The sequence below is a fragment of the Squalius cephalus genome (genome assembly GCF_949319135.1).
Source record: "Squalius cephalus genome assembly, chromosome: 7".
Lineage (NCBI taxonomy): Eukaryota > Metazoa > Chordata > Actinopteri > Cypriniformes > Leuciscidae > Squalius > Squalius cephalus.
Window position 1 is genome coordinate 38,195,223 of NC_137128.1, and position 13,613 is coordinate 38,208,835.

The 13,613-nt window shown below is 37.0% G+C and overlaps 1 protein-coding gene across 1 annotated transcript in view; it reads left to right on the plus strand.

The window, feature by feature from the left end:
• The window catches only part of LOC307161837 (NACHT, LRR and PYD domains-containing protein 1 homolog), a gene marked incomplete at its 3' end in the record, with an annotated part of 43,737 nt that extends 36,880 nt beyond the window's left edge, over positions 1 to 6,857 (plus strand). The window contains exons 16-20 of the mRNA XM_079876774.1: positions 4,216 to 4,466; positions 4,720 to 4,836; positions 5,313 to 5,466; positions 6,449 to 6,493; positions 6,589 to 6,857. Of these exons, the coding sequence (XP_079732900.1) occupies positions 4,216 to 4,466; positions 4,720 to 4,836; positions 5,313 to 5,466; positions 6,449 to 6,493; positions 6,589 to 6,857 (836 nt within the window). The remainder of the gene's footprint in view (positions 1 to 4,215; positions 4,467 to 4,719; positions 4,837 to 5,312; positions 5,467 to 6,448; positions 6,494 to 6,588) is intronic.
• Between the last annotated feature and the right edge of the window lie 6,756 nt (positions 6,858 to 13,613).

Here is a 13,613-nt window from a genome sequence, read left to right on the forward strand (position 1 = left end):
TTTCTTCATCCTAAATATTTATGTTTCAAAGTTGTTGACTTGAACAACTGTATAGAATTTATGGAACAATGACTGATAATTTACACATCAAATTACTTGAAACTGCATCTATTGAGGATATGTATGTAAATATTTAGCAAGGAGTCAAGTCAAGTCAAGTCATCTTCATTTATATAGCGCTTTTAACAACGTAGATTGTTTCAAAGCAGCTTCACAGAAATAAGCGTATAATTTAAGGTAACAGAGATTGTTTTGGCTTTATAGCAGAGTTAAGTTATTTTCCATCTAAAGTTAGTTTTGATTGATTTGCTTCCGTCGCAACGATCATTTGTTATTAAATTAGGGGCCGCTAAGACGACACCATTCCCTCTACACAGACTTTAAACGCGAACCTGTGAGAAACGCTGATGGCGTTCACATGCGCATTTAGAATGAGTTCTATAGTTATGTGCGTTTGAAAATACGCAGGTTTGGAATTCCCTACAAGCCAAGCCTAAACAAAGTACTTGTCTTTCCTTATAAATTTTGATAAAGAATTTTATTTTATTTTGTTGCTTTGGGGTAGGAACGCGAAACGAATTTCCCGACAACGCCTTATCTGTAGAGTGGTAGAGGGATCCTCCATAGGGAGAGACTAGTTGGCACTTCAGCACTGCGTTGTCATCAGGTCCAGGCGAAGGTCCTTCGTCAGATCTGGATACGGCCCGGATCCGGCAGGCTGCAGGAAAACCTCGGGATAAACACAGACACTAAAATTAGCGTAGATGCCATTCTTCTCATGATGTAACGAGTACATCAGGATTTATGGGAAGTGTTCCCGGTTCCGGCTGACCTAATCTATGCAGCCTAACATTAAATTATAGAAGTCTATAATGTATTATGTGAATGCTAGGTCAAAGAGATGTGTCTTTAATCTGGCTTTGAACTGACAGAGTGTGTCTGCTTCCCGGACAATGGTAGGAAGACTGTTCCAGAGTTTTGGTGCTAAATAGGAGAAGGATCTACCGCCAGCAGTCGATTTTGATATTCTAGGTATTATCAACTGGCCGGAATTTTGAGATCGCAATAGACGTGAAGGACTATAATGCGTTAAGAGCTCGCTCAAGTACTGCGGAGCTAAACCATTTAGTGCTTTGTAAGTAATCAGCAATATTTTAAAATTTATGCGATGTTTAATAGGGAGCCAATGCAGTTTTGACAGAACCGGGCTAATATGGTCATACTTCCTGGTTCTGGTAAGAACTCGAGCTGCTGCGTTTTGAACCAGCTGTAGTTTGTTTATTAAACGTGCAGGGCAACCACCCAGTAGAGCATTGCAATAATCTAGCCTTGAGGTCATGAACGCATGAACTAATTGTTCCGCATTTGTCAATGAGAGCATATGGCGTAATTTAGATATATTTTTAAGATGGAAAAATGCAGTTTTACAAATACTAGACACGTGACTTTCAAATGAAAGATTGGTATCAAAGAGCACACCCAGGTTCCTAACCGACGACGAAGACTTAACAGAGCAGCCATCAAGTGTTAGACAGTATTCTAGGTTATTACGTGAGGAAGTTTTTTGTCCAATAATTAGAAACTCTGTTTTTTCAGAATTTAGAAGTAGGAAATTACGAGTCATCCAATTTTTTATATCTGCTATGCATTCCGTTAATTTTATGAATTGATAAGTTTCGTTAGGTTTTGAAGAAATATACAGCTGAGTATCGTCAGCATAACAGTGAAAGCTAATTCCATGTTTCCTAATGATATCTCCTAATGGTAGCATGTACAGAGTGAACAGCAGCGGTCCTAGTACTGAGCCTTGTGGTACGCCATACTGAACTTGTGATCGATGAGACATCTCATCATTTACTGCTACAAACTGATAACGGTCAGATAAGTATGATTTAAACCATGCTAGTGCAATTCCACTAATGCCAACATAATGTTCTAATCTATTTAAAAGAACGTTGTGGTCAATGGTGTCAAACGCAGCACTAAGATCGAGTAACACTAATAGCGAGATACAACCACGATCGGATGATAAGAGCAAATCATTTGTGACTCTAACGAGAGCTGTCTCGGTACTATGGTACGGTCTAAATCCTGACTGGAAATCCTCGCAGATATCATTTCTTTCAAGAAAGGAACACAGTTGTGAGGATACTGCCTTTTCTAATATCTTTGACAGAAAAGGTAGATTCGAGATCGGCCTGTAATTGACTAATTCTGTACGATCAAGTTGCGTTTTTTTAACAAGCGGTTTAATCATAGCCAGCTTAAAGTTTTTTGGTACGTATCCTAGAGACAAAGATGAATTAATGATATTAAGAAGAGGATCTAGGACCTCTGGAAGCATCTCTTTCAGTAGCTTAGTTGGTATAGGGTCTAACATACATGTTGTCGATTTAGATGATTTAATGAGTTTAGTAAATTCTTCCTCTCCTATAGCAACGAATGAATCAAATTTTTCCTCAGGGAGGCTACAATGCACTGCCTGATGCGATACTGTAGTAGACGGTTGCATAGTTATAATTTTGTCCCTGATATTATCAATCTTATAAGTGAAGAAGTTCATAAAATCATTACTGCTGTGTTGCTTGGAAACTTCTGGGCTTGAAGCTTTATTTTTCGTTAGTTTAGCCACCGTTTCAAATAAATACCTAGGATTATGTTTATTTTCTTCTAATAGGGTTGAAAAATAAGCAGATCTAGCAGCTTTTAAAGCCTCTCTGTAAGTAATTGAGCTCTCCTTCCATGAAATGCGAAATACCTCTAGTTTTGTTTTCTTCCAGTTGCGCTCCATTTTTCTGGCTGCTCTCTTAAGGGCCTGAGTGTGCTCGTTGTACCACGGCGTTGGACTATTTTCTTTAATCTTCTTTAAGCGCCACGGAGCAACTGTGTCTAAAGTGCTGGAAAAGAGAGAGTTAAAAGTTTCTGTTGCAATATCTAGTTCTTCTAAGCTATCTGGGATGCTGAGATGATGAAACTGATCAGGAAGATTATTAATAAAGCAATCTTTAGTGGCAGAAGTGATAGATCTAACATATTTGAAACACGGAGTCGGCTTTGCAGCCTTGGCTAAGTGCAAATTACACGAGACTAGATAATGATCTGAGATGTCATCGCTCTGCTGCAGAATTTCAACGGCATCAACATCTATTCCATGTGATAATATTAGATCTAGAGTATGTTTACGACGATGAGTAGGTCCTGACACGTGTTGTCTAACTCCAATTGAATTTACAATGTCTTTAAATGCCAATCCCAATGCATCTTTTTCATTATCGATGTGTATATTAAAATCACCAACAATTAGTACTTTATCTGCAGTCAATATTAATTCTGATAGAAAGTCCGCAAATTCTTTGATAAAGTCTGTATGGTGCCCTGGTGGCCTGTATACAGTACCCAGCACAAATCTCAAACGTGATTTATCGTTTACACTATATATTTTTACATTAAGCACCAATGCTTCAAAAGAATTATATTTGAAACGTGATTTCTTAGTGGTTTTGAAACTATTACTATAAATTACAGCAACACCACCCCCTTTGCGTTTCAGACGAGGTTCATGTTTATAACAGTAATCTTGCGGGGTTGATTCATTTAAAGTAATGTAATCGTTTGGTTTTAGCCAGGTTTCTGTCAAACACAGCACATCTAGGTTATTATCTGAAATCATATCATTAACAATGAGTGCTTTTGAAGTAAGCGATCGAATATTCAGCAACCCAAGCTTTAGCATTTGCTCATCTGTATTATAGCTGTTTTTTATTTGTTGAACATCAATTCAATTTTTAAACTTAGATGGGTAAAAACGTTTTTTGGATTTCCAAATTCGGGGAACAGACACAGTCTCTATATGATGATAGCTAGGTGAAAGAGGCTCTATGTGATGGGATTTATCTGACCTTGGTGACGCGAGGCCGCTAGCAGACGGTCGGTTAAGCCAGTCTGTCTGCTTCCTGACCTGAGCCCCAGATTGTCATGTTTGAGCTCTAAGACTATGAGCCATATTACTAGAGAGAAGAGCAGCACCATCCCAGGAGGGATGAATACCATCTCTTTTCAACAGGTCAGGTTTGCCCCAAAAACTTTTCCAATTGTCTATGAGAGATCTCGATGATTACATAAAAAGCACTTCTTGTAAAATGTTGGTCACTGTATAAGTAGAAGAACAATACCTTTATTTGACCAAATAAAAAAATTCTTAAATGTATTTTGCAGAGGAAAATAAGGATGGTTTGGCTGTGGCACATTTCGTTGGTGGTAATGTAGAAATAATACAGCCACTCAAAGTGACAGAAACTCATTTGATGATTGACATCAGAGAACTCAGCAATTTTGCCCTTGTCTGGATAAAAAGAAAATTTGGCAGCCCCAAAAGAGGACAGGTTTTGCTTTTCCTTCGAAATCTGACTCTTGAAAGGAAAAAACTTAATGTCCACTTGCTTCCAGGGAATGTTCCAATATCAGAGGTACTGCTATCTGATTTTTTTTACTATGCACTTTCTGTTTAACAGAGTATTATAAAATTGAGCATATTTATACATTATTACTGCTTTTGTATATTGACATTATTCGTATTAATATTACTTTCCGTGGTGATGTTAATTTATTGTATACATATATAGTTAGCACCTTGTTGAGTGCATTTAGTGATTTAAATATGATGCAGGTTTGTACTGAAATGAATTTTTTTTTTCTCTCTCCCCGCCCCCTTTCCTCAAGGTCCAGAGCAGGCACTGGGATAAAAAGTACATTGAGACAAGTTCAAAATGTCACCTGATTCCTAACCAGAAATACAGTCTGTGTTGTCAGCCAGAGGAATGTGAAGTGCAACCAGAGGTAACAATATTTATTGAATAACTGAATTTCAGTGCGTTATTTGGTATTCGGGTAGTTGATGTATAACATGTCCAATTACTTTTTTTAATCAATATTTTAAGTAAAATTATATGAATTTCATAATATGAATAAGAGAAAGTATGTATATGGTGCTGCGATTGGTCACCACAGTTTTTCAACATTTTAATCAACTTTTTATCTTCTCTCATTTAAAGATAGCCTTGCATCAATAATCAATAAAAAGTTAAATATGTTAATTATAATTATAAGAATATACAATTCTTCCATATAGTTTATTATCCTAACTGGCGATTATTAAAGTCTAGCAACTTGGTCCATTAATATTAAATTTGTGTAAAATGACAAAAACAAACCTGTTATCAATTTCATTTTCAGGCCTGTAAATGTAGCTCGTCCAATCAGAATTCAGAATCAGAACTAACCACCTTATAATGTTGTCTTGTTCTTGTTTTCAGATCGAGATATTTGAGTTTGATAATTTTGACCAAAACTATCATCCCACATTTGAAGTGTTTCTGGATGTCAACATAGAGGAGGTCATACTGGGTATTTTGGACAAAACTAAAGGTGGGAAGGAAGTGTGGAACAGACGGCGGATCTTTCTTACAGGTAGTCATGAAATTCTGTTGTTAAAAGCTTGTGTAAGCTTTATAAGCTTTGATAAAGTTTGGGAGAGATTTTAAGTTTTTCTGTAGACACTTTATGAGAAATTACATTTTTATGTCCTTGGTTACAGTGGGTAAGGCTACTACTACTACTTTTAAAGTATTCTTAAAAATAGCCACAAAATATATTAACTAGGGATGAACTGATACCGCTTTTTCCAGAACGAGTCCGATACCGTTACTTTAATTTTCTGATTCATTTTGTGATCAGCAGTATTTATCAGGTGCAAAACAATGAGAATCTCAATTCGAGTGACAGCATTAAACTGGAACAGATCAATTTAAAATAAATACAAATATTAAAACTAGAATAACAATTACTGTATTACTGTTGGTGAATTGTTTTTTTAACAGGTTAATTTGCATGAACAGCCCGAACAATAGACTTTGTTCATATTTGTGTTGTGTGGCCTAGTAGATAAAGCTTAAAGGGTTAGTTCACCCCCAAAAATAAAAAAAAGTTATCACTCACCCTCATTTCATTCCAAATCCGTAAGACTTGTTCATCTTCGCAATACAAATGAAGATATTTTAGCCTAAATTAAATCTGTTCATCATAAAAAGTGATCTATCTCTTCATAAATTTTGGACTAAACCGCTCAATTCATATGAATTAGTTTTACAAACTCTATAAACTTTTTGAAGAGTCAAAGTGGTAGTTGCGTAGCAGTAAATGGAGGGACACAAAGCTCTTTTAGATTTAATTAAAATATATATTCATTTGTTTCAAAAATGAACAAAAGTCTTTCAGGTTTGGAGCAACTTGAGGATGAGCAATTAATGACATACTTTTAATTTTTGGGTGAACTATCCCTTTAAGGCTAGTACTCTGAAGGATAGTGGTTCACTTCCTTCAAGGAATGAGACTTCAAAAGATTGTGATGACAGATTTCTCAGTGATCTTAAATATATTTTATCATCAATAGCACCAAGTGAAGGTGCTGAAACTTCTGAAGACAGAAGGATCCCAGGTCTGATTTTAACGCTGAACATTTCAATGACATATTCTCACACATATTGTACACTCTTCTGAAGACTAACTTAAATCAACTTTTGTTTCAATCAGAAGCTGAATTTGTGAACGCACACGGAGATGAACTCGTTCAGAGAGTTTCATCAGTGATGGCGATTGCTGACAGTTTGAAGAGCAAAAAGATGATTACTGGTGAAATGTGGAGAAAGATTAAAGCTGTAGAACCACAAATGGAGAAAATGAGACTCTTGTTGGATGCTCTCGACTCTGGAGGAGATTCTGTAAAAGCAGAATTCTACAAACTGCTGAAGGAGAACGAACCTTTTCTAGTAGAGGATCTGGAGTCTAGACCCAGTGTATAGGGTGACCACCCGTCCCGCGTAGCGCGTGCGCGCACAGCGTTTGGAGCCCAATTCATGCGTCCTGCAAATTGAGACCGTGTCACGCATAATCTATGCTTGCTCAAAAAAAAAGTTGGTCGCTCTATATCCTCAAGCCCCAGGCATCCAAACGAACATTACTTGACAGTTCAGCACGCTATTGTTGCCACACCCACCCCTCAGTTGAACTGCTGACTAGGTTGTTGTCAACTTTTTCGTTGTTGTCATGATAGCGCACACACACGCATACCAGACACACTGGGAGGGAACTTTTAGATGCGCGCTTTCCAATTCGAAAAATGGAGACTGAGAGGCACCCCCATCATCAATTAATAAGAGAAGGTGTGGGTACAAGAAAGACTGGGAAAATGAATATTTGTGGCTGAAAGGTGTTGAGGGGGATACCGAGAGGGCTTTTTGTGACCTTTGCAAAACGTCCTTCTCAATCGGACATGGAGGGGAATACGATGTCAATCGTATTTTTTTTTAAATACTTTTTTTTTTTTAACTGTTCCTGTGGTGTTGAGCAACTACAATTCCTGTTAATCCTATAATTTTCTATTATAATTTATTTAAAGTGAATAAATTGTAATGAAAAATAAATAAAATAAAATTGTAAATTGTAAGTGGAAGTGCATCTGTCAATTCATTGAATGTTCAAAATATTATGAATCTTTATTTAGAAAAAAATACACATTGGTTGGCCTATTCATGAGCATACATCAGCAATTACACATGTTTAGGGGAATAGGGCATTATTAATATACCATGTAAGGTGGTATGTGCTAGAAATGGGTAAACCACTATCAGTGAGTCTGCCCGTGGGGTGGGGTGGGGCGGGGGCACCGCCGCGCCAGGTAGTGTCCCACATTGTCCCTCAGAAACATACCACTTGTCCCCCCTTGGGCTTATTAGCAGGTGGTCACCCTACCAGTGGACCTTCACCACAGTAATGCTGAGAGTGAGTTTGAGGCGTAAAGAGCAGCTCCGCTGTTATTATAATGTACATGTTTATATATGTACATGTTTTAAGTTTCTGGTTTCCAAATTTTTATATCCAGATTTAAATTAGATCGTAATCCCCATTTTTTGTATTTATACCTGTTGATGTAATACACTTGTTTTAACATGTATGATGCTGTTACTGTATGACAACAGAGTTACTACGAAATGTTTTTATTTGATATTACTGTGGAAAAATAACCACATACAATTAAAAAAAAAATTGTCAAAAAGTTGCTGTGGGAAAACATATGGGTCATATTTCTTTTTTCTTTTACATTTTCAAAAGATGAATAAAACATACAAATGAAAAATAGAGTTAATAATAAACAATATGAAGTACAGTTTTTTTTTTTTAACAGAAGCATGAGGAAATGGATCTCAAGTCACACTGAAACATGCTCTCATATTCACACACTTTAAACACAATATTGCACATTCATTCCCTTTCCATTGCTATGTGCATTTGATCCTCAAATTCATCTTCTCTTCATACATAAAGGTGCTAAATAAGCATCAAAATTACCAAGAGACTTAACATGGTTAATGTAAACCCATTTCATAACTGTGCACCTGCAAACTTAAACAGACCAGCTCACTGTAAAATGTATACTTTATTTCTGACAAAACTGATTAGAGTTTCTAATTGGTTGGACCGAACTGTATTGATCATTGCATATTTTGAACGTTCAAAAATGTTTAATATAGACCAAGGGTCAAGTCTTGTAAATTTAGCCTAAATCAATCCAGATTTAAACATATTCTGCACAAACTGAGCCTTTCTGCAGAGCAAAAGTTGCCATGGTTTTTGAGCTCACATAATAAAAGCCCTTTATTTTGGATAAAAAAAGATTTTACATGAACTTAGGATTTGACTGACAAAATTTCTTCAATTTTAATATTATTTTAAACTTTGCTCTGATGATCTGATTCAATATCCCTTTCCAGAATTTAGACAAATGTACAAATCATGACCATAAACATTTTGTTTTTTAAAAAACAATTTTCTCCTTTACATTGCTTATACCAAAAGCCATTCAATTTCTGACCCCTTGCCACCATCTTAGAAAAATACTATAAAAGCGCTTTCAAATGCAATTTAGTTCAGATACAAATATGAAAAAGCACTCTACTCTACTTTGAAAGTGTGAAGGACAAATACACGGACACTTCAGAGAAAGAGATTCATCACATTCAGTTTTTTCCTTCACATCACACGAGCAAACACACTCTCTCACACATATAGAGAAACACAAAGCTTCAAATACTCGTGAGGTTTTCTTGGAAGGAGGCAGAGCGTGTGTTCAGAGAAGAGTCTGTAAGCTCACTTTGACACTAGCATCCATTTGTTTAAAAAATCCTAAAATGTTACATAAACTCGAGCTTTCAGAGTTAAAAGCACTGGTGGCGTTTCCCAGATACTCGCGTCTCCGTCCTATCAGAAGAGTTCAAACTGGCAGCGGACAGCTATTCCTACGAGGAGCTCGGGCAGTGTGAGCAGTGGTGAGTTATTGTTACACAAGCGACTGATGACACCTGCGGTATTCTTCAACTGAGTGACTTGTTCTGCGATATCACATTGCAGATTTTACAATCAGTGTGAGCATACCCACAACTCCCATAATTTATTACACGTCATATTTTATTAGGTTGAGTGATGGGACAGATCTAAATGAGTCCATTGTCAACTACAATGCATAGCGATCAGGCTTTCACTGGGCTTTCCACCCAATAGCTGATGGCTTCTGGGGCCCTCCAGCCTTTTATTGGCTATTCTTTTTTTTAAAAAACAGCCAATACTGATTAACATGGGAAAAAAACGTCCAATGGCTGCTTTGCAGTGTCTCGTTATGCTGTGGACATCAGTTGAGATTTTAGAGGATTGGTTTTGCCGCATCAACCCCTCTTCAAAGAAATTTTGGAAAGAAGAGGGAAAGATGAAACAGTTGACATGCTTTCTCTCCGCTCAATACTGTGACCTCTTGTGTTTTCCTCTTATGCTGCAGTCATTCAGTAATTTGGCACTTTTTTCTCAATCATGTTGTTGTAAAGGTAGAAAACGAAGTGTGTGTGTGTTTGCATATAGTTATCTTGGAGAGAGAGTTTTGGACTGTAAGACTGTGTAAAAATGAGAGTGTGTACCATGTATTTGCGTCAAAGGAAGTGCTTTTTTGTGGGGAAAAGCGTGTTTGTTTCACACATGAGTCTGCATTCTTTGCGTGTGTCTCTGAGAGTATTCTGTGGGCGGGGTTGAATATGGAAATTGGGCGGAGCTGGGGTATTTTCCCACGTTAGCGTCTTGGCTCGTCCCCGCCCCCTGTCCTGTAGGATACATTTCATAGGCTGGTCCTGCCTCCAAAGGCGGAGCAAAGCCTAACCTGTATTGAGGTGTCGTTGAATAAGCGTAGCTGTCAAAAGCCAAGGGATTGGTTGATTCCAGCAGGCCACGGTCTCCAGAATAGTCTGTAGTTTTGGAGACTGGATTGGGCGGGGCTTGGATTTGTGACGCCCTGGCAATGGTGTTAAAATGGGCGTCGGGAAGTGGGGCGGGGCTCGTAGCGGCCCGGGGGCGCGGGGTGAATGTTGGCCACTGGGCCGGCGGCTGCTGCTGAAACTGAAGCGGGATTTGGTGGCCGGAATTCCTGGTACAGCAGGAATTTACAGGTAAAGTGTGTTATTTCTGCACCACTAACATCAGTAAATGGAATTGGAAAAATAACGACACCTTTCAAGAAAACTCACCTCATTTGCTATTGGTCAGGCAAAAAGATAGCCCCGCCCTAATCTCACAGTATTGGCTGAGCCAATATCGCTGTGTTGGGCTGCTTATACAGTGATATTTGAGAGCTTTGATAGCACCAATCAACCTACTTCACATTGTCTTTGCATATTAAACTGGCACAATAAACAGTAAACCGGAATTCTAAAATATATATTATATATATATAAATAATTCTATTTTTGCACACTTCACCTTTAAGTGTAGCATAATGTCCAAATGCACCTGCGCTGTTTCTTACCTTGGGCTCATACTCCTCCACCTTGGGTTCCTGCGTGTCGCTCTGGAGGTCTTGCTTCAGGTCCATGTCATCTTTGAAGGGCTGGATGGAGGGAGAGAGGGAGACAGAGGGAAGAAACTAAACCATCAAACGACAAAACACACACACGGAGAGAGGGAGGAAGAGAAGGAGAGAGAGAGGGAGGAAAACAGGATATCAGCTTTATCAGAGTTGGTGAAGAACAGATGTTCTTTAGTTTGTGATGGCAAGAAAGTCTTTCACCATCAGTCATTTTCTCGTTTACAGTTGTGGATAAAATTAAGCAGAAATGGCCCAACAGACCTGACACTTTACAAAGCTCTAAAAGAGGCTGTCGTTACTCTATAGAGATGCTTCCTATAGCGCCTCCTAAACTACATTTACATGCACTTTAATAGCTGGATTTCAGTCAGACTGTAAGGTCATCTGAAATTGTACCAGACCAGTTTTTGCCACAACCTGACTAGAAAATGTGATTGTAGAGATTTTTACAGACAGTTACATCATATTCTAGTAAACACTGGAAGCTTCCAGTAACTGTAATTTTTACACAGTGAAGTCCACACTGAAAGCAAAAATGCTGCATGAAGGAATATAATCACAACAATTGCAACATATTTGATATTTCATATGCTGCTACCATTCAAAAGTTTGAGGTCAGTATTTTTTTATTGAATAGAAATTAATACTTTCATTCAGCAAAAATGCATTAAATTGATCAATTTATAATAGAACACTTATAATGTTACAAAAGATTTCTATTTCAAATAAATGCTGTTCTGTTGAACTTTCTATTAATCAAAGAATCCTGACTACATGTATCAGTTTCCAGAAAAATATTAAGCAGCACAACCATTTTCAACATTGATAATAATAATAATACATTTTGAGTCATCATTAGAATGATTTCTGAAGGATCATGTGACACTGAAGACTGGAGTAATGATGCTGAACATTCAGCTTTGCATCACAGGAATAAAATGCATTTAAAAATACATCAAAATAGGAAACAGTTGTTTTAAATTGTAATAATATTTCACAAGATATTTTACTGTATTTTTGATTGAATAATTGACCGTTTTAATTTGCTTATTTCAACAGCGTCATCGCACTGCAAACACAATGAAAGTTGTGAACACGTGCGACACAACTGATGCAAAAAGTTTCAGTTGTTTTCTTTGTATTACTCTAGTTTTCTAATCCATTTAATTTCACTGCATAGATAATTGAGGTTTGTTCAAAATCGAACTTTTAATGAATGCCATATACAAGAATGACAGAATGAGAAACATTCAATTCAAAAAGAAAAAAATTATATAATAAATCCGTGCCAGAGTATATATATTAATAATATAAAACAGAATATATACAAGTGGGAAAGGGTTGCCATGTATGCAACTTACTTACAAGGTTATAAGCTCTAATCGCATTTTCTACTAGGCTATTACATTTTCTGTAAAACAGAGTAAAGTTTTAAGTCATTTTTAAAAATGAGAAAAATTTGATTTTTCATTTCATAATGATGATTAATATATATCAGAGAAATGTGTGGTAGAGTTAAAATAATAAATGTTTTCATTTCTCTGCTGGGTACCAATCTCTTTAAACGATAATCTTTTAACACCTAACCCACAATAAAACTTTAGCATACACCTATAAATACTCGCATATACATATAAACTTCCATGCATATACACCTATAAACACTCGCACATACATATAAACTTCCATGCATATACACCTAAACACTCGCATATACATATAAACTTCCATGCATATACACCTATAAACACTCGCACATACATATAAACTTCCATGCATATAAGTTACACATATAAACACTCGCACATACATATAAACTTCCATGCATATACACCTATAAACACTCGCATATACATATAAACTTCCATGCATATACACCTATAAACACTCGCATATACATATAAACTTCCATGCATATATACCTATAAACACTCGCACATACATATAAACTTCCATGCATATACACCTATAAACACTCGCATATACATATAAACTCGATGCGCGCATACACATCCATAAAACACTCGCGCATACATAACGTGGATGTGTGCTTTGTGTATATAGGCCTATGTATATGCGAGTAATTTCATGTGCGTGAACTTTTCAGTGCAAACGGAAGGCATTTCAGTGTAACCGGAAGGCATTTCAGTGTAAAAGGAAGGCATTTCAGTGTAAAAGGAAGGCATTTCAGTGTAACCGGAAGGCATTTCAGTGTAAAAGTCATTTGTGTCATTTTGATAGTTTGTTTTCCAATTTGAAATGAAATAAACGGCCCCTTTATTCGTTTTTTCGTAAAAAAAAAAGAAAAAAGATTTCGGCTTGATTTTTCGTTTTTTAGTTCACAGGCAAAAAACGAATAAATTACTTCAAAATTCTTTTTCCACATGTGGGCGGCCTGACACGCCCCCTTCCGCCGATTGGTCAAGCAAGTCTGAGCATGTGACGTCATCAGTTGTCGCTCGGGTCTGTTCTACAAAATAATAGTCCTCTACTATGGCTACAGATTCTTAAACTGTACAGGGCAGGTCCTATTGGGCTTTCTTCTGTGCAACTTTACGCGTTTCACAGAAATCTTTACATCAGAGATATTAATTATTAGTCTGCCACCAGCCTGTTTTATTTAGCTGTGCGGAGTTAAATCTGTGTGGTGAAGCTG